General features: G+C 44.7%; 1 protein-coding gene across 10 annotated transcripts; it reads right to left on the bottom strand.

Moving 5' to 3' along the window:
* Positions 1–791: 791 nt before the first annotated feature.
* On the bottom strand, positions 792–20,229 carry LARP4 (La ribonucleoprotein 4). Of its 10 annotated transcripts, none has more exons than XM_059832864.1 (16): positions 20,185–20,229; positions 14,440–14,587; positions 12,681–12,839; positions 12,263–12,338; positions 11,590–11,726; positions 10,699–10,802; positions 9,554–9,664; positions 9,114–9,167; positions 8,253–8,462; positions 7,658–7,761; positions 3,781–4,014; positions 2,933–2,981; positions 2,574–2,732; positions 1,860–1,981; positions 1,409–1,577; positions 792–1,198 (listed from the first exon to the last, which is right to left on the bottom strand). In XM_059832864.1, the coding sequence occupies exons 1-16, from the start codon at positions 20,200–20,202 to the stop codon at positions 863–865; spliced, it is 2,190 nt and encodes a 729-aa protein (XP_059688847.1). In that variant the 5' UTR covers positions 20,203–20,229; the 3' UTR covers positions 792–862. The 10 variants fall into 10 exon arrangements, with proteins under 10 accessions (XP_059688847.1, XP_059688848.1, XP_059688852.1 ...); XM_059832865.1 differs by having other exon boundaries at positions 14,440–14,584; XM_059832869.1 differs by lacking the exon at positions 3,781–4,014.
* Between the last annotated feature and the right edge of the window lie 1,161 nt (positions 20,230–21,390).

Genomic DNA, 21,390 nt, shown 5'->3' with positions numbered 1-21,390 from the left:
AAATGCACAAAAGCCTGTAATAAAGAGGTTAGAGAAAGTAACAAGCAAGAAAAAAAATCAAACCAAACCTAAGAAGTTGCCCTCAAAAGGAGGCAAAGAAAAAGGGCGAATTAAAAATTCTGACGTGCTCCCTTCTGCCTCCTTCCAATTGCGTCTAGAAAACAATTTTTGCTGTCCATGTGCCCTGACCTACAATCCAGTATCCTGCAAAAATTATAGTTTAAAAAGCTTGCTGAATGAATTATTAGTAAGGTCAAGAGACTATACTTCAAGCTGGAAACGCAAAGTTTACTACAGTAGTACATTCAGTTTTTATCATCAGTGACTAAGTCATGACAACAGTATCTGGCTGCACTCATTCCACTCACACGCCGACCAAGCACCTCAGCCGCAGATCTGCTCTGCAACGCAAGGCCATCAACGGCAGACACATCATCCGACAAGCCAAATGTTAAATAGGTTAAAAAAAGTTCTAATTTTACAGAAATGCTCATTTTTCAAAAATAATATTCTCTTATCCTTTTCCTCCTACACTGAGGGACAGGTTAATTTGTCAATTCATACCCTTTCGCTTTGTCAAAATGCTAGTTCACAACCCCAAAACTGATTTCAAGCAGGAAACCCTCTGCAAATTAAAAACAAAAATACAAAAATTATAATCTCTATATTTATATTGATTGGAATCCTCCAGCATTTGTGAAATCACTTTCAGAGATGAATTTTGGGACCCTCCACAACTTCTCCACACAAGCCACGCTCCAGTTCAGCATTCCCCTTCATGAATACTTCTTTCTCACAGTCTCCTTTGCTGCTTATTAGTCCACAGCTCAAATTAAATAGAGAATAATTGGCTGGACAAGTGTTACTTTGGTGACCGGGGTGGCACATACTGCTCCTTGCCGATACGTCGCGGTGCTCCCTGAGGCGATGATCTGCGTCCAAATTGGCGCCTCTGTTCCCTGATTTTCCCAGCAGCTCCCCTGAGAGGCCCGTTGCCTCGGAACCCAGAATAATCCTTCATTCGACCTTCAACCTTGTCGTGAGCCTTCTCCGAAGCCTTCTCAGGTGCAGCATTTTCCTCATTTTTGGCAGGGGGAACTATGTTGGTGCGGTGTTCCCTAAGAGGCTGAACAGCAACTGGAGGAGGCTCCTTTGGGGGCTTCTGGCAAACCTCAGCATAACTTAGCTTGCGTGGCTCCTTTGGGACCAAGGGAGAATAGCAAGGTTTACAGACCAGAACCACCATGCCATGCTCTTCCAGACTACCCCAGGCACAACAGCAAGAACACAGTGAGCAATTACACCACAGCTGTGGCAAACTGGACAAGAGAAGGTGCCAGGTGCTACGTCAGCACACCCAAGAGAAAGCTCCCCATGCTGCCCACCCGCTCCCCTCTCTGGGCCTTACCTGCATCAACAAAGCAGGAGCTGCGCTTGCATTAGAAGAAGGTGAAGTGGTATTTGTCCTCGGTGGCTTTACAGCACTGACAGGAGAGACAGACACCGGTGGGGAAGCGTGGCTTGTAACGTCTTTCTGTGCAGACGCTTCTTCCGGTTTGCTGTCTGGCTGAACTGTGCTGTTAAATCAAGAACAACTGAACATTAAAACCTACTAACACAGAAATTACTGTTTGAGAAAGTATCTTCTTTCTTTGAAGTCACAGCAGCGTTTTTTGCAGAACAGGATGGTACAGCCACTACCACCATGATTTCTTATTTCCATCTAGCGGCCTCTAGAGAAGCTGCCTACCGCAGACAGAGAAGAAACAACAAACATTATTGCCACCTTGCTGGACACCAGCCAGAGTCTTTGCTAGAACAAGCAGATTTTAATGTTTTGATTCAAATAATTAGCATACCTTAACACCACAGCTTCAGTCTCACTTGGTGAACTCATGCTTGTCACAGGCTCTTGGACAGTGCTGTGCGTCTGTTCTTCCTGAGCAGGAGCTGGACAGCTGGGCAGCAAATCTTTGCTTTCCTGTACAGAAAGCGTAAGTTGCAAAACATGGAAAGATTTCTGATGTGCTCAAATTGCTCCTCAATATGCCAGTTCAAGACATCTGAAAAGTGGGATATTTCCAAAGGCTGCTCAAGTCCTGATTACAGGAATTCTACTTCTTTTGGAGCATCGCCTCAAAAGCAATCACCCTTTATATAGGCAAAACAAACAGTGGATAAAAGGATAAGTAAGGCCGTATCACCCAGATTATCACTGCCTGGTCCCACCAGCTCAAATAACAGATTCATCTGGAAACAGCCCTTGCCTACACTACACACAAACTGTTCCTACTGCTACAGCCAACACTCCTCATTTGCCTGCTTTATTCCAAGACAGTACCGAACTTAGAACAGCGTAATTACAGAAGCTTCAGCTAAATACCTGCAAAAAGCCAAGGAAATCCAGGAACAGAAAGACAGAAAATGCACTATTATGTTAGAAAACACAGCATGATGTTTGGGCTTAAAGCATTCTAATGTGCAGCTCTAACATACACTGATTCTTTAAGCAGGGGCGAAGAGAGACACAGCACATGCACTCCTGTGTGCGTGCCAGAGGCAAGAGTGGGTACCTTTTCTTTGCAGACTCCTTTAACGATATCGGACATCCTGCTCTCCAGCACAGGCTCTCCCGGTATTTTTGCTGTGCTGCCAGGCAAAGGTGGAAAATTTGATGCTAGCAAGTCAAACTTTGGTGTCTGGGTCTTTGTTTCTGCCGAAGGTTGAGGTCTCTAGAGAAGGAAAATACCCGTTAATAGAGCCGTAACACCTAGCATTAAAAGCACTGCGCAAGTGTCAGGGAATTTCCTAGAAACACTGAATACCCATACTGCAATCTGAGAATTTAAGGACTATGCCATTCCTTCAATAAACGCAAAGCCAACACACTGCACTTTGTGCAACTCCTCGCAATAAGGGAAGTGGAACTTACTGAAACCCGGTCATCTTCTCGTCTCCTCCGACCTCTGAAAACGTTCCTCCTTTAAAGGCAAAAAAAAAAGTCAGTAAATGCATTCATCCAGCTGAAGCATGCACTCATCTGCACAAAGGGGAGCCTGTGGCAGGGGATTTACAGCAGCCTACTGATGTTTCTCAAGATACAGTTCTGGGATGTTCTCCATCTTCAGGAGGGGTCAAAGCTCTTACACTCTTGGAACATAGCCAATATGGGAAACAATTTCTCTTTTCTCTCCCTGTGGAGGAGGTACCCTAGAGCATTGTATCTGAACAAGCACAGTGACAATTAGACTATAATATTATAGAATAGTATCCTATAATTTTATAGTAATAAGCTTATTCATCTGATTTCTCACATACGTGTCTTGGTCACTTATTTTTAAATGTCTAAACCCTGAATTAACAGACAAAAGATAAAACCATTTGATCTTACAATGTTCAGGAGCACCAAATTCCCCAACCAAGGATTTGCTTATTATTTACAGCAATACAAATAGCAGCTTTACTTCAGCAACTGTTTTAATTCTGGGGACAAACCAGGCCGTTATTTTGAAATAAAGACACCTCACTATCTTACTGCAAGGTGTTTGTCAGAATAAGTAATAGCTGTAAAATCAAGCAGGAAGCATTCATGCTCCCAGTTAAGTATTTATCACACCTGGTTTATTTAAATGTCAGTTTTCTCCTGGGCAGTCTTTACAGAAATAGGTATTGTGCCGATGGCTGATGATCCTTGGCTCACACGAGTCATTTCAACCTCCAACACCACAACCCAAGTGCATTGTTGTGCTGCAGCAAAAAGCAGTGCACACAGCTCTTTACCTGCCCCTGCCCACGCCATAATCTCCGTTCTGCTCCATCTGTGCGGTAGGAGAATCCTTCTGGGAATAACCTTGGTCTTGGTGCCCAGTTAACGGACTGTTATGTCGCTCCATAACAAAATTCCTTGAGTTGGTTCTGTTCAGTGGTCCATCCCCCATTGGCATGGTGCTGACGGCAGCTGGACCCTCCACAGCATGTTCTGAGCTGTTAGACGATCGAAAGTGAGGCTTCACACTGCAGGACACAAAGCAGCAGCTGTGTGATCCAGAGCTTAAAGAACAAGATGCAAAACTAACACCAACTACAATTAGTTCGTAGCTGACAAGAAAGGAGGAGGTCAGTAAATACTGGAACTCCATCAGAGAAGTTGTTTCCTACATACATTTGTCAAAAACAAAGAAATGGTTCTTCCTTACCTCCATCTATTCCTTTTGTTCTAGTTTTCTTGCAACCTCCCCTCCTGTCAAGTGTTGCCATTTGAAGAAAACATTGAGATCGCTGCCCAACAGATACCAAAGGGGGGGGGGGGGGGGGAACCCCAAACCAACCCAACCAACAAAAAAAGCCCCAAAACCTAGGGGTGGTAGAAGAGCCAGAAGAACCCAAAGAGGGATTCTTCATTTGCCTGGACCTGCAGCACAGGGTATTGGAAAGTGATCTGGAGAACCAAGCCAAGCCTGAGGAACAAACTCATCTGGCCACAAGCAAAAAAAAAATGAACTGAAACAAGAAGCCAGAGTAGATGATGACTAAATAGGCAGAAGAGAACAGGGAGGTAAAGCTAGGGTAGCTGAGAGCCTACCTCCTCAAGAGCTTGAGAAGCCAGGATCTTAGGCTCACTGTTCCTGTTATCAAACACCCACAACACTGACTGCAGTTCACAATACCCCGGACATTTTACCCAGTTGTTGATTATCCAGCATTAAAGCGCTACTTCCTTTGAACATAGATGCAGCTGTGCATGCTCAGTGTTTCTGCAAAAGTTAATGCTCAGTGTCTTAAATGCAGAATTACCCAGAAAAACTCTGACCTACCATAACATGGAACAGTTTTCTGGAGCAGCGTTCAGGTGCCTTAGACTATTTTCCACTTCTGCACCACGCTGTCTTTTCCACGCAGCACCAACCAGCTTCAGCAACTGAGACAAGGACTTTAAACTGTATCTTTCTCCCTTGGTCAACCCTGCACATCTCATAATTTAAGGACAGAAGGAGGATTTTGCATGCTTATTGTTTTTGAACAATCTCATGATAACATTCCATGCAACCAGAAGAAATTCTCCCACTGCCAGCCGAAATATGACTCCTGTCCGGGAGGAAAAGTTAACTTGACTACATGATCTCTACAGAGTAATCAGGGAGCAGCCTGCAGCCTGAAAAAGGGTCCTTTCTTTTAACAGACCATAAATCACGCAGCCTTTGGTTTCTCTAAGCTAAGCGAATATGGAAAGGCATGTTGCAGATGCCACAGACCCTAGACTGCTTAACAAAGAGGTAGTTTCCTTCCAGCTTCCACCAATAAACTTGTTCCCTCCCACTTGGCCAGATAATTTAAGTTGGGAGGAAAAGAAAGCAAAATAAGAGAATTCAACGAATGACGAATTATCATTTGTTAGCACTAAATCAGAACAGCAGTAAGTGATGTGGCAGTAGCAGCAGCAGACTCCTCCCTCTGCTCGGCCGTCACCACTATCTGACTGACTTCTCCATAGCCTTGCAATTAACAGCTGGAAGTTTTGCAGCATTTCATATGTAACTGAAAGCTGAACAAAAATCACCTTTTAATAGCGCAGTTTTGAGTGGTCAAGTTAATCTGCTTTACCCAAGACATTTTAAGTCACCTTTTAGATGGCTGGATAGAAAAATATCAATTTAACCAATATTAGCACTGAGGATTCTGTTACAAAGACTCAATTTTCCTTTCCCACAAGGATGTTGCAACAAATCAGGGGAAAATAAATACCACGGGCTTAAACAAATGTTTAGCTACAGAGAAAAATCCAATACTTATCTGCCTGTTTGACAAAACAAATCAAGTTTAATGAGCCAGGACAGAATACCAAAAGCAGCAGCTGGATGAACCTCTCCAAATGAACTCTTCTGCAGTTCACAAGAAGATACACTGAACAAAGATTAATTCATACTTCATGGCTTCAAGAAGCATTAAGAACCAGTTTTAAGGCCCCAATAAGGTCAAGTTTTCTATCAGCAAAGACCACAGGGATGAGGAGGTAAGCTAACTAAATTCTTCAGTTTTCTTCAATTTGTTCTTAAAAATGGAAGATTCTCAAGTCATTATTCAGCCCTCAGATCTCATAATCTTACCCGTCATTGAGAAGGCCACAATCTTGTCTGGGCAGAAGAGCAAAGCAGAAAAGATAAGGAAAGATAAGGAGGAAGAAAAAGCAGAGAGCAGGAGAAATGATGTGAGAGAGCGAAGAGAAGGAAAAGCATGAAGTGCAGGCTGCCCAGACAATCGACTGTTGGACCTGTTCTCTCTTAGCGCGATACTTGATCATCACTGGGCCAAACCTTCCAGGCTGTGCCTCACTGTTACCTTAGCTGTCTCCTGTTTGCAAAGGAATCCTGATGAAGCATTACTAATGTCTGCTTCCAGAATATTAAGATTTATTATCACAAAAACAGAGCTTTGTACTAGCACAAAGGCTGAGCAAGATTGGCATGAAAGATAAGACAACCAAGACAGACCAGCAGAATCTGTACACACTTGACCCTAAAGCTGTAACTTCACAATGACTGAAGTTTCACAAATGAAAGTCTTTACAGAACCAGAAGAGTTTTAAAAGCTTAAGGATTATACAGGTGTGATCTACAAGGCGGCAGTGAACTTGTGGGCATTTCAAGATGGTAATATTTTGGTACATACACTTCTTGTACAGTTTCAGCATCCATACTTCTGAGAGGATCCATATACGTGTGAGTTTTACAGGCTTTAAGTTTGGGCATGATTTAAGGCAAAGAAAAAAAAAAACCCTTTATAAAAGAACTTAGTTGGGAGCTGAGCACCTGTAACTGAATCAGCTGCCCCGTCTTCTAAGTAGAGTCATAGTACCAGCTTCAGAGCCTGTATTAAGACTCTGCTGAGTCACCGCAGACCGAGTTCTGAAGTTCACCTTCTGCTGACAGCCACAAACCTTAACTGCATCACAAAAACACTTACGGTACTGACAGTTGTCAACCAATTTCTCAAACAGTATAAAAAGCAATTCCCATGCTACCAGCCCGCATGCTGAATACAGTGAAAGAGCTTGCAAATAAAACCATTTCCACCCACACAAACAGATTACTACTCCATTGTATTTACAGAGTACTGTTCCAGCAAATACAAAGCTGTTTCCTGCTCCCCACTGTTTATATCTGAGTCCTTACAGTTATCAGGGAAGATGGGGATAAAGCAAATAAATTATAGTAACAGACTCAGCATCAAGCAGTTTTAGCATACAGCAGTCAGGGCATGCAACTCTCAGCTGCATAAACTGAATGGCTCTCTGCAAGACTAATCACACAACAGGAAAAGCTTACGTTTGTGCTGCAGGAGTTTATAATCTGCGTATAACAAACATAATTAGAAGTATTACCTTAAGAGGAAGTTATTTATTTATCTGCAGAAATTCCTCTGAGGCTTTTAATGGAGTTACCTTTGCTCTCTCCAGCACATATGTCCATTATTTAGGATCTTAAGCTGCCACCTCGATTTTAATTTTGTTTTATAAATCAAGTTGAAAAACATTATACATGTGATAAACAAAATAACCCAGTCCCATCAGAAGGCACTGTATTTTACAAGTGCAAGGAACACTTCAGGATCTCAATACTGTAAGTTCTCAGAGAGCAAACAACTGACAGAGCTATCTTACCGATTCCTATGGAATGGGCGACCTATACTCAAAGAAGCAGCATTTGTTTTATATGATCCTGGTGTATTAAAGCCATTCACAAATCCACCGTTAGGAAAGGGGGCCTGCAACAGACAGAACAGTCTCAATGGCTGAACTAAAAAGAAAAACGTTTGCAGTTTTACGAGATCAGCTTTAGCAGTTATTCATCTAGTCTGTACTTGTACACTGGGCTACCGTATCTAGTATGTCGTAAGCTTACCACGAAAGAGAAAAACCCACCAGGTTAACAGTCTGCAGATCTGCTTTAGCATCAGAGTCCTCCTGTTCCTGGAAAAGTTACAAAGCTCTTCCAGTAACACGTGCTACTGGATAACGGAATTTCCCACCAAAATTTCTCTAAATAAATGGCAGCCAATGGTGAGACATGCACCTCTCTGACAGTCCTCCTTTATCAGGTCCACGTCATAACATGAAGTATCATAAACCAGAGGGATCTGACTAGAAAACCTGCGCATTCTACAGCTGAAAAGCCCACTACTTCTACTGATTTGTTAACCAAATTATTGCTGATGTTTTGGGCTACCTCCCCTCATTTTCACCAGCTGTTACTTACCAGTGGTGTTTCAAAGTAAGGTGCAGGATTTGGAGACCACGTCTGAGGCACAATGCTGTAAATAGAGTACTGCTGAGGACTATATACAGGCTGCATAAACAGTGGCGAGGCAAACTGTGCTTGTGTTTGAACTGGCTGAGTATAGACACTGGAATCCACTACCCGGTAACCATTCTTAGCAAAAAATGTGTTGATGGCTTTTATCCTTGCCTGCAAAACATCAAATCACATCACATGTATTAGTTGGGAGAAAAGTAGAAGGAGGACATGGAATCTTTCTGGCCTACCGAAATGATAACAGAAGGGATGTGAAGAGGAAGTACGCCGATTACTGCTTACAAATAAAAACTCTGATAAAATCAATACAGATTACATTCTTACAGTGTGCTAAAAAGGGAAGGACACACACACTGCTTTAGCTAGAGAATCTGTCATGTTTAAGATAAACACCGCTTTCTATAGCAGTAACTGTCCAGACTCCAATTCTGACAGCTCCTCTGACAGTACAAACAGCTTGCTTCAGCCACACTTGTAGAGCGGCTAACTCAAGACGGAGACTGATGATGGCAAGAGTCCCTCTCCTGAGCTCTGCAGACCCAGATTCTGGGGCAAGTGGGGAAGGGAAGACAAAACAGGAATGTATTTCACACCTCATGGGAAGCAGCACTGTGAATAACCAGCAGCCACTGAACTGTGGTTTTTCAAAGCTACTCATGACCTCATTCTAGTTAACAGCCTACAGAGCAAGTGTTATGAACTATCCCACTGCTAACTCCTTAGTTCCCCCGCCATGAATGCACACTATAATAGAAACAATATATAATTCAATTCAAACAGAAACCTCCGATAAAGCAGCCTTACCATTACTGGCTTGCCCTGAAAGGTTTTCACTTCTTCCCTTAAGTATTTAAATGCCTGCAGATACAAAAAAGATTAACATTAGAGTATCTTGATAAAATTGTACTTCTCAAAGGATATTACATGATTTAACATGAATGTGTAGCCGTGTGCTTCCCTGTTAGCCCAGCTAAAGTCATTAACACTTCAAATTCAGGATATGAGATGTCAGTTATGGCCAGCGAGTACTGAGGCAAGAGGCAGACAAGGCAATTAGAACCCTACAATCTTTCAGCTTTTTTCTCTATTAACTAGAATCTGCCAATAACCTCATAACATAACAGAAGGGAGATCAGTAAATAAACATTTCTTTTAGCTGCAGGAAGCATGCGTGCAATTCTCTTGAGCAGGGGAAGTATTAACAACAAAATTGAGATGTCATTAACAGTTGAAGGCAGCCTTACCTGTTGCGCATCTGTATCTGACTGGAATGTAACGTACCAGTTGTTGTTGTGAGCAAACTCACAGCTTATCACTTTGGGGCAGTTTTCATTTTTAAACAGAGCCTTAACCTCCTAGGGGAGAGAAGTCAGGCAGTTAAGGGGAGCTAGCTCTAAGCTGTAAATTGAATACTAAACCAACAAAAGTTCACACTCAAGCTCCTCAGCTGCAATTTTCCCTTCACCAGTGATGTTCTTATACTCCCATGACAGGCCTGCTAGACACCAAATTATCCTCTATCTGTTTCTGAACCCAAGAATACTAGTCCAGCCTACTGCGCTCCCCAAATAAAAAGCAGCAGCCCCATCTGTAAGACTATCAAGATCTGTGCAGAACTAGAGATATTTCTTTACGGAAGAGGTAGCAAAACCACGGCTTTGGATCAGAAGAGTCATCTAGACAACAATGATTCTAAGAAATATTTCTAAATCAAGGCAACCTGACAGCTTTGCAATAATCAGATTTTAAAGAGAGGGCAAAGCAGCTGTTCAGCGTTTGCATTAAAAGAACTAATTAAAAATGCTAGTAGACAAACACCCTGTGTTAAAACTTTAAAAAACAAAGAACTAAATCATTCTGTTCGCCAAATATCAGTAGGAATTTTATTATCCTCCCTTCTCTGAACATAATGAGCTCAGCTCACACTGGGTCACAATGAATGAGAAATGTTTAGTAACATTTCTTGCTGCCAAAACAACCGTCTGACTTCAAGCAAAGTTACCACTGCGACAAAAATTCAGCCTGAATTCCAAGCTATGCCCTGGACTGATTTTATTTTTGGACCGAGACCAGTTCAAACTTCCTTCCAGAAAAGCCTAGCTAGCTCAATTTTTGGTGGAAAAAAGTTTACTTAGGAGCGTTTTAATACATCAGTAAATAATGGGAAGGGACAACAGTGACAACAAATTTTTGCTTTGGCTTTTTTGACAATACATCCAGGCAGAAAAAATTACTTAGGTGTTTTAAAAAAAAAAAAAATCTGTGTTTAATCAAATTAAATACCAGTTGACCTTTTAAGCAATACTTCCTGTTGATGTTCGAAGCATTGTCAAAGATGCCTTCCAAAAACAACAACAGGGTTTTATTTCTTTCTTTTCTATTTATTTACCTCTATAGGTGTTGTTTCAGGGATCTCACGGAGAATGATAATACATCGTTTGTGGTTTGGTCTAACTTTCTCCCCTCTCTCATCCACTTGTACCATAGGAGAAGCTAAAATTAAAATATAAAAGTTGGCTTAATATTGGACATTGTGCAAAACATCTCAGCAGTACTAGACTCTATTATCCAGCTTGTAACAAAGAACTGCGATGGACTGCTTAAGAAACAAGATTTCTTGAATTGAGGGCAAAAGGACTGTTTTATCAACTATAGTCTGTTAGATCTTCAGTACATTTTAGCTGTTTGTCTGATGTTGCCTCCATCTACAGCTCAGATATCTGAAAAGCTCAGTTCCAAATTCAATTCTCTCCCAGCAAAAATTCAAGTAAGAGGATATAAAAACATTCCTAGACAGAGCCCTAATAGGAAAAGTTCAAATGAGAGTAGGGAAATCAAGTCAGAATAAAGAGTTTGTGTCTTTTTTTGTAAGTGAACTTACTTACTTTTGTAAGTGAACTTACAACTCTTTCCACAAGAAGCCATGTGCAGAATCTGCACCGGACAGTATGTCAGAAGAATTCCAGCTAACTTTTTCTAATAAGCTTTTTCTAGTTTTATCATTTCTTTTGCACTGAATCAGAAGACTAGGTTCACTCCCTGAATAAGACTGCTAACAATTATCTTTGAGTGGCCTCTTACTGGGGCAGATTATTATAAAGCATAACTAGAATTCAGGAGTCTGGGAATAGCCGCTTATTCAAACATCTCTGCAGAACAAGGTTCCCATCACCATTTACCAAAACAATACGCCATAACCAGTTAAGAGATGAATACATTTCTAGAAAGCAAGGAAGGATTCTTTGTTGTACTAATACAGACACCAAACACCCCGACTTACATCTCAAAACTTCAAGAATAAGGTCCATATCAGTTGTCAGCTTCTTAATACCTTCCATGTTGGCAATCGTCCATATTGGAACAAACTGATCACTATCCATTTGAGACATCAAGTAGAGGTCCTTTGAAAGATTCTCACTAAAAAGACATAAGATCGTTACTTTATAAAAATCCTGAACTTTACTTGAAGCCTCAGAACAACAGGATAACCGCAGGCTTGAGTATTCACCAATACCGTTCACAGCTAACTCTAGCCAAAACATACTCAGATTTTCTCTCCTGGAAAAAATCCTAGCAGATCAACACCAAGCAGAAGATAATTAAAAAACTTAATGAAAGTTACAGAGCTCGGCATGTTAGTCTGCAAACAGGATCTTGCCAAAGAGACCTCTTCTGGTAATACCCAGCTAAATTACCTCAACATCGTACAACCGTGAAGCATACAAGTCGTACTCAATTCTCATTAAAGGACAAGGACACACGGATGGGACTGAAACAGCTGAAAAGTACCACAGGGCTTCCAAAGCAAATCTTGTTCGGTATCGCAACCAACTCTCTCACTCACAGTTAACATTTTTATGAAGATGACAGCACATATCGAGCCAAAAAAGGAAAAAAAAAGGTCAATGATTTTAATAAAGGGTTTATACAAAGTTGAATTAACTTTACTGTACCGTGAAAAGCAGAATTCGAGTTGTTTTTTCAGACATTCTCTAATGTCTTCTGTGGACACAGTGGAGCTGCCTTCACCTAGAAGTTACATTCACCATCAGATCTCAGTTTCACGGTGAGAATACAATGCAGGAACACATTTCATTGTACAATAAAAGAATGAATCCTTCTGGGTAAGACCAAGAGGAGGTGGTCATGAAACATGCTTAAAGACCACCATGCTACACATTCTCAAAACGACTTAGATCCCACGGCTTTCACCTACTTGGCCAAGTGCTATGGCTGGCTTGGATCTTCTTGAATATGCATCAAATGGAACATTTCAAAGTTCCTACTGAGGATTTACAAGTCACATCATAACTGCAGCAGACTTCAGAAGACTACAGATACTGACAGCGGTATTCTAACTTGAATACTCACCAGACACTTCATAGATTTGGTATCCAAGATCTTCAGTTGCTAGAACAATTCCATTTGCAGATGCTTCATCAACTCCTGTGCCATTTCTTGTGGCTTCACAAGACGGGGAATACATCACTTCATATTGCTTGCAGCTATCCTCTGAAATCTCTATGTTACCTGGCAAAAGAACACATCATCAACAGAAAACCTACTATAAGCTTCAGAATATTTGCCACTTGAAAAATTTTGGCTACCAACATTAAAACAAATAATCAATGCTGTAACTGAAAGCGTCTAGACTTAGTCCTTGTTTCTTAGACCTTCGGCATCTACTTTGAATTGGATAGCATCTTCTACCTCTCCAATTTCACAAAGATCTTCTGGTTTGCACTAGGATTCAGGGAGCAGTAAATAATAGGATTGTGAAACTGTAAGATCCCCAAAAGTGGCAGAGGATCTAAAAAACAGGCTTTCCACCTGAAATTTAAAATATTTAAACAAGGTTCCTAAAAACAAAGCACTAAAATAGCTTACATCACTTCAGTGCATTACATGATTCTTATTTATATAAAGGACTCAAGAGCATCTAGTGATTGTTACAAAACACAGTGCAGTGACACTAAAATTGGCCAATCTCGTTTAGGACACCTCAGCTTACTCTTCACCACAGTTGCTCAAGATAGAAACAAGCGCAATTTCAGTTTAATCCAACAGTCAGGCAAAGGAGATTGTTCCAAAAAGATCAACTGCCCTGCTAGATCTTTTCCACACTAATGATGAATCCACTAAAAACATACTTTGAGAAGAGATACTATTCAACTACTTACATTAGAAATTGCTTAAAAGCAAGAACACCATATTTGGAAAAATTGCCTTTAATTTTCCAGCAGTGTAACACTGCCATGATTGCTTCATATTGTCATGAAGAGACAAATGAGTTTCTCTCAGCCAATGCACAAACGCAGTACTCTCTTCACTTCTGCTGACTTACCAGAAACTTTTGACAGGGCCGCACAAACTCAATCCTCCCTTCTTTATCCCTAACTTTTCCTACACCTTCTTCCAGGGAATCTTCTGTTTCCTGCTTATCAGGCCTCTGCCGTATTTTGAGTAACCTCCACAATTGCCTTCATATCAACTCTGAGCCAAATCAGAAGAGTTAAACCATTTGAATATTTAGTTCTGGATGACAGGACTGACCGTGTGCTAAGGATGGAAATGGGGACTGAAATGGAATACAGGCTAAACTGAAAAGAGATAACCATTGATGCTTTGCAGTTTCTACTCCAGTACAAATGCTACCATCTAACAGTTCTCGGCAGCACCTTAGTGATCTACCAGGATTGCAGGCAGCCCTCAGATCTTATCTTCCTGTTCACAGGGTCAAGTGTATACTAAAGTGCAGCAATGGCAAACAAGACAAGTCATGAATCCATTTCTACACATTTAGCATCTTGTTTCCCTCTTAGCGCGTTACTCAGTCATCACCGGGCCCCTTGGATCCTGTTACCTGCTGCTGAAGCATTATGTCCTAGTGCAGCTCTGGACACCGTCTTGAATCCCTAAACGAAAGCTCACTGGTCAAACCTATAATATCTATAAACCGTCTACTGCCTTCTCACTTTCATTTCATACTTGTTGCTACATCAGCACTAACAACCTCAGGGACAAGAGTAAGAGGTTGCTTCTCGCTACTGAACTCTTAGGGAACACTCAGTGCTACGTAACAAGGGACACATCATGGCTAGCGTTTAAACACGGGCCCGCGACATCTCACCCTCGGAATGAGTCCCTTGTGCAGCCGCTGTTTCTTGCCATGAGTGCTCTGTGCCATTTGTGGGTGGCACAGCCTCACCACTCCCTTGGGGCACTTCTTGCCACACTTTTGCGTTAGGGTTTAAGCCAGCACCTTTCGATGTTACCTGCTGAAGAGACCAGAACACTTTTATTAGCAAAAATAATCTGAAGATGCTTTAGAAATCAAGCCAGGCAATATAGGTAAATTTAGTGATTTTTCTATGGAGTTCCACATCTCAAGTGTCTAACCAGCTATTAAGCACCTATGTGATTTTTCATTAATCAAAACAGGAAAATCCTTGGAATTTTCCAAGTATTTCATTTCTACCTCCATTAGAAGTGTTGCCTTCAACCTCTCTTTATTGACATCCGACAACATCAGCAGAGGAAGCAGCTAGCCGTCAAGGACTCTGGTAACTCATAAGCTTTTAAAGACTTGACTGTCATAATGCTCCAGTCCCCTTTCACCAGAAAGGGAAATTTTCCCTCCTCCAGACCCCTTCCTAGAAAGGAAGGTAAAAAAACATATTTCAAGGAGAAGAAACTAATGACTTACTGAATTAGTGACATCTATACTAACCAAGCATCACCTGTGCTATGCCAGGATTCCTCATGAACTTACCTGAGTACTACCCCACGAGTTTACCTACATCTTGTACACATCAATGCACGCTAATAATTTCCTTAAACCTGTAACCAAGGAGATTAAAGTTTTTGAAGTGCCAAGACAACCATAGGCACCATAACAGCCTGCTGGGAGGGGGGAACAGGATCGTCTCACTTTGGACTGGGCAACAAAGACCACAAGAGTAAGAGGGTAAACAATGAGACAGACACCAGAAACCGCTGGATTCTAACCTGGAACCTGACATAGATAAAGACTTGGTTCTACAGCAAAAGATGGCGCCCTCCAAGTCCCTTTCTGAGAGCTGCTCAGAAGCTCAAAGGCATTTGGGTAAGGAGTCCAATAATCCAGCAACAGCGCAGAGGATAAGCATTGTAATGGATTTCGCTCCACCATGACAAAACTAACTCCTTCCACATACACAAGAAAACTATGCTTTTGCAACAGTTCTCCTCCCAAGAATTCCTAACACCCTATAAGCAACTAACACAGTTTCCTCCAAACAGGTTCCCTCAGACATTGAACGATAGTCCGCTGCAGTCATGCCATTTGCTTGAATTTGAAAGGCGAAATCCATTAATCCTAGCTCGTATCTCACAAAATCAAGGAAGTTTGATATTTCAGAGGCCAGTCTCCTGGATTCTGAAGTTAAGGAGTGGCTTACTACCAGGCCTCAAACATAAAGCAAAAGGATAAGGAAGCAGTTGCAATAGCTTTAGAGATAATTCCTCTGCCAAGGTCACACCTAGTTCCAACACTATTTGCTGCAAGGACAAGCCCAAATTCAGCAACAAAACGCCTCCGAACACCAAAGAGGTTCAAGACAACCACAAGAGAAGGAAAAACAAAGATCACAGTTTTTGCAAGGCCCTCTTTGGGATTCAAAATCCTCCACTCACAACTGATTTAATCCACACAGCAATGGAGTTTTCCCACTTTCATTAATCTTAGCAGAAGAATATAGCTGGAAACAGAAAGCAGAACTAGAAATAATTCAGTGTGAAAGGACACACGTATGTTTCCCTTCCTAGTTTTCAGAGTAGTTGTTCTCCAACAAAATAACCTCAGAAGGAAAACCCGGTAACCTGTTCCACCCATAAACTCCCACTGTGAATGTAGTTCAGCAAGTTCAAAACTTAACTCAGCTCAACTCAGTCAAAAAAGAAAAGACACATCCAGGAGATGATTCATTATTTTATAAAAATAAACACTGCCTCACTACCTTACATCTTTGGGGTTAGCATTTAGCTCAAGCTGAAAGCAATTTTAAGGAATAAGTACAGTAAAGTGAAACTGAAACACTTGAGGGAGATTACTATACTTCTGGAGGTGATCAGAAATAAAAAGCAACTCTGAGTATGGCAGATGATGTTATGCACTTTAGCAAATACCGAAAGACACACATGGCAACACAGACGTTTGGAAATCACAGGTCTGAGTGAAAAGTGCTAAGAAATGAAATAGATTCAGGCTGATAAAGCAATGAATGGACCTATTAATACAACAGCCGAAACACACACCTGAAACAGAGTGTGGGCTACTTCCTCTTTGTTCTAGAAACACTTAATGACATGTAACGCAATTCTGCAAGACCCAGTCCTGATGTCATGCATCTTAATAGCAAGACACCACGGATTCCGAGAGGATAAAAAGTCCCTAATTTACATAAACTTTTTGAAAATACAGCCTGCTATGCTCCAGGAGCAGCACCGTTCCATTCTGGCAAGCGGCTCTTCTGAAGAGAAGGCCAAAATATCAATTCTTGCTTATTTAACTGAGGCTGACAAACACTGAGCCCATTTGATTGGCTGCAGAACAATCCTCCCAGCTGCTATCGGGAACTTTCATGATGAGGTTAAAGCTTTACAGAGTTACAAAGGTTAGGAACACTCGCTGGTATCCACGAGCTGACAAAGCTGTCCTCCTCAGCAGAGCTTCCCTCTAGTTTACATCACTTTCGGCAAATGTGGATCAAAGATTCCCCTCCAGCAATTCCTCAAAATTTTGAAAGGATGGCAAAGAATATTTTTCTTATTGTAACAGTCTAAATTACATTTAACATTCAATTAAGCCAACAAAAATGAAAGCACTCAAGAGTTTCTTTTCAAGCATTCTATTTTAATATTAATTCAAATTATCCTGCAACCAAAATCTTAACACTGAGCTTGTGACAGATTTCCCAGAGCAGACTGACTCTCTAAAAGGGAATCTAAGTGAAAAATCTAGAAGAGAATTTAATGAAATTTGGGAGGTGAGAATCTAAACATTTTCTGGAAGTGGAAATGTAAGCAGAGGGGAAAAAAAACCCGAAGGTCAGCAAACCCAGGGGAGGTTGGCAAAGAGCAGTCTTGCGCTGGCTGGGGGACATGACAGGTAGGGAAATACGCATCTGCAGCGGACCCAGACACACGCCAGTGTAGTAACCTGACCCCTCCTCAAAGCTTACCCAGGCTGCAAAGCAAATCAAAAAAGAGAGAAAGCTGGTGTCACACCAAAAGCAACACACAGAACTCCTTTGGAACTGACTGCAGGGTATCGGGTAACAACGGTTCAGTATTCTGAACGTCCCAGGTAATTCTCAAAACACACATTAACTTTAATGGTCACGAGACAGTATCTCCCACTGAATGCAGCATGTTTTTTTCATGAGCCAGCACGAGCACCCCAGAACTCGGGGTGCCTCCTTTATCCCTCAGGAAAGCAAATGCACAGTTGTGCCCTATGAAGATGGTACCACCCTCACCTGTGTCAACGGTGTCCATCCCTCCTGTGGGAACAGGGACAATCTGGGGGGTTTGTCACCTAGAGGGAAGGGCGAAGCCTCACCTGCTAAAAACCAGGGCCAGCAACGCTCAGTGCTTCACACAGTCCTGGTTTTCTAGCTAGGAAGTATCACTGGCAACAATTAGGGCAGCCTTTCGCCCACCTGAAATGCACAGATTTCAATTTTCCCAATAAATTACTAATATATTGAATTAGGAACACATACCCAACTGATCAAAACCCAGAGCAGGCACCGCAAGCCATTATCAATTACATTTTTCACAATGCATTTAACAATATTCCCAATGCACCTCGATTATCAATTGTTAACAGCATGCTGGTCCTGGCTGCAAGTGAAAAACAAGACCTACCCCAAACATTAATGCTTGAAAGACAACATGAGCCTTACAGCATGCCCTCACTGCAGCAAGTTTTTTGAGCTAAAAGATATTAAAGAAAAACAGAATTCCACCATGCACGCTGTGAAAGAATCAATTCACAATCACCACGTGTACACTTCAGTTAAGTCTAAAATGTAACGCTGACAGCTAAACCAAGTCAGCTAATCCTCCTGAAAGCCTCAGGACTTCTAACACAACCTGGTTCCGCACCTGATCTTTCAGGTGACCCCAAAGATCCTGAGATAAAAGCTGCTGTCAAGCATCAGACCACAGTGTTTCAGAACACCTGGTCAAGAGCTCAAGTTCCCTGTCCTGGCAGTGGAAAGGCACCTTCAGAAAGTCTGGATTGTCCTCAGGAACTCAAAATTAAACGTTACTGATGTTTCCTGAATGAAGATCACAGAAACTAACTTGCAACACTATCAGCAGAAGAGAAAGGAGATCAAACAAAGCAACCAAAGTCAAGTTTGTGCTTTAAAAGGATTCACTGAACACCCAGACGCACACTGCCTGGCTTCGCAGGCTCCTGATTTGCTCCAGCTCCCTTTGAGCAGCCTGAGCCCCATCCACAACACAACCACGCCATGTCACTGCTGCGGGTTCCAGAACCACGGAGGGGCCACCTCTGTCTTGCAGGCTCAGCTCCTCTCCGCTCCTGGCTGCAGTCACTGCTTCAATTAGTTCGAACAGTTCCTCTTCAAGTTAAATACTGTAAAACCAAATTCTTAAGAGCTGTCATTCTGTGTTTACGACATCTTGTTTTCCTCTCAGTGCAAGTCAAGTAACATTCTGTTCAGAACTGAGGCAATTAGTTTAAGAAAGAGAAGGTGTTTCCCAAACCTTTTTATTTAGAGGTTCTTAACTGTGGAATGTATGTTGGTAATCATGTAAAAGATCACCACCACCATGCTTGAACTGAATACACCATTAGCAATCGCCTGGCTTCCCTCAGTTGTTTCTTAATTAACCCAGCAGCTGTTTGCTTTGCACACTTTTTGGACGAAACTTATTGCAAAGTTCAAAGAAGCAGTACAGTTGCCCGGGGTTTGTCTAGCAAATGCGGAAACTGCTTCACCGAATCCCGTGAAACGCCGTAAATAAGTGAAGCACCAGCCCGGGCAGTGGCTGCGGACCCAGGCCCGGGTCAACGCGCTGCCCACCGCCCCTCCTGCCGCAGGGAGAGACACACCGACACGTCCGCCCCCCCCCGCGCCCTCCCCGGGTGACCTCCACGTCTGGGGACAGGCCGACCGTGCTCGCAGCCAGGCTCCTCGCCCCCACACGGCCCCGGGCCCGGCGCGCTCAGAAGCGGCGGGGCCGCTCCGCCGGCCGAGCCTTCACCCCCCCACCATAAACCACCAGCCCCTCCGCCATCAACCCCGGGTATTTAATTAACGTATTTAATGCACCCGCCGCGCACGGGCTGGGCCGCCGCTCCCAGCGCGCACGGGCCCAGTCGAAAGCGCCGGCGTGCAGCCCCACAGGGCGGCCGTGTGCTACGGCGGGGCGCCGGGCCGGGCCAGGCCCACCCCGCCGGTGCCAGGGCCGCTCCGCTCCCCACCGCCTCCCTGGGGCGCAGAAGGCCCCGCGAGTCCCGCCCGCCGCCGAACGGGCCTGGCGCAGCAGTCCCGGCCGCCCCGGGGCCCGCGCCGCGCGTAACCTTCACGGCAGGCCACGGTGCGGCGGCTCCCCCGGAAGGTCACCGCGGTGCCTTTCACACACAAACACGCACACACCCCCCCGCCGCCCCCACGCCGAGGCCCCGGCGGAACCTTCCAGAGCGCCGAGCCCCCCCCGCCCGCCGGGCCCGAGGCCGCCGCCCCCGGATTTGCTGTGTCAGCCCCGTCCCCTCCCCCCGGCGCGGCCGGCGGCGCGGAGCGGCGTGCGCGGCCTCCCGCCACATGGCCCGGCCCCGCGCCGCCCCGCCGCGCCTCACCTCCACAAACAGCAGCATCCTGCCGCCCGCGCCCAGGCCGGCGGGCCCGCGATCCGCGCCGCGCTCCCCGCTGCCCGGCGGCTGCCGCGCCAGCGCCAGCGATAAGGACGCTCGGGCTCCGCCTCCGGCTCCTGCCGCCAGGGCCCGGCCCCCTCCCTCCGCCGCCCACCGCCTCTTCCGGAGCACGCCGAGCGCTTCCGGGGCACGGGCGGCGTCGGCCCGGCCCATACCACGCGGGGCGGTTGGAGGGGAAGACGAGGAAGGAAACACTCCGCCAGGGGGCGCGGCGGCTGCACCACTGCGCGGAGGGAGCCGGCGCCCCCTGCGGGCGGGAGTGGGCTGCCCCGCACAGCCGAAGCACGGGGTGGGGACCCGTAGAAACTTCCAGGGATCTGGGTTTGTTTTGTTTTTTAACGGAAAGAACCCAAAATCCCTTTTTCTTCCACAAAACGAAGGCGGATCCCCGCCCAGCGGCGGGCCGGGTCCCTCCGCAGCAGAGCCCGCCGCCCCCCGGGCTCCGCACCCACCGCGCCGCCGGTTCCCCCCCGTTTCCCTGCGCGGGGCTCGGCCCCGGGCTGCTCGCTGGCGGCACTGCGGGACAGGCCCGCGCCAGGCGCCCCCCGCAACGCTCCCGAGCCCCAACCTCCCTTTCCTCGCCCGAGGTGTACCCACGGACACGGGCTGTGCTTGGTGAAGCCGAGCAGGCCAGGCAGGGAGAGAGATCTCTACGGAGGAGGCCCCCCGCCAGCACGTGCCGGGGGGGACCGTGCCCCCGCGCAGTCACAGCGGCCTTTCACCCCCCGATTGCTTATAGACCGTGTGTCCGGCGTGCCCCGGGAATGCGCCGCTGCCGCGGAAGGGGCCGGGGCGGCTGCCAGGGCTTCCACCGCCGGGAATGGGCCGGAGAGGCTGGGAAGAGGAGAAAAGCCTTGGCTCCGGCAAAAAAACTGACGGGACGCAGGATTTCCTCCAGACAGCGCCAATATAGAAAGGGCAGAAACCCACTGCGGTGTCCGTGTAAGGCGAAGCCACACCACCAGTTCGTCTCCATGGGAGGAACTGGGTTGAGCCCACCGGAACCCAAATCGTTTATTCTGTGCGTTGCACATTTAATATTCACATTGCAGAGGTGACATGCCTGAGATGAGTGTAGCAGACAGAAATGGCAAATCTCACCTACTGAAAGCCCCGAACATGAGAATCCTG

This window comes from Gavia stellata, chromosome 36, assembly GCF_030936135.1.
Source record: "Gavia stellata isolate bGavSte3 chromosome 36, bGavSte3.hap2, whole genome shotgun sequence".
Lineage (NCBI taxonomy): Eukaryota > Metazoa > Chordata > Aves > Gaviiformes > Gaviidae > Gavia > Gavia stellata.
The sequence above is the reverse complement of the archived record's forward strand: the minus strand, read 5'-3'. Positions and strand labels throughout refer to the sequence as shown.

Excerpts from the sequence above, each read along its gene's own strand:
- LARP4 (XM_059832864.1), bottom strand. Across the intron at positions 12,840-14,439 it reads ACAAGGGACTCATTCCGAGG|GTAACATAGAGATTTCAGAG; the intron begins GTGAGATGTCGC and ends TTCTTTTGCCAG. Across the intron at positions 1,199-1,408 it reads CTCCTGCTTTGTTGATGCAG|GAGCCACGCAAGCTAAGTTA; the intron begins GTAAGGCCCAGA and ends TTGGTCCCAAAG.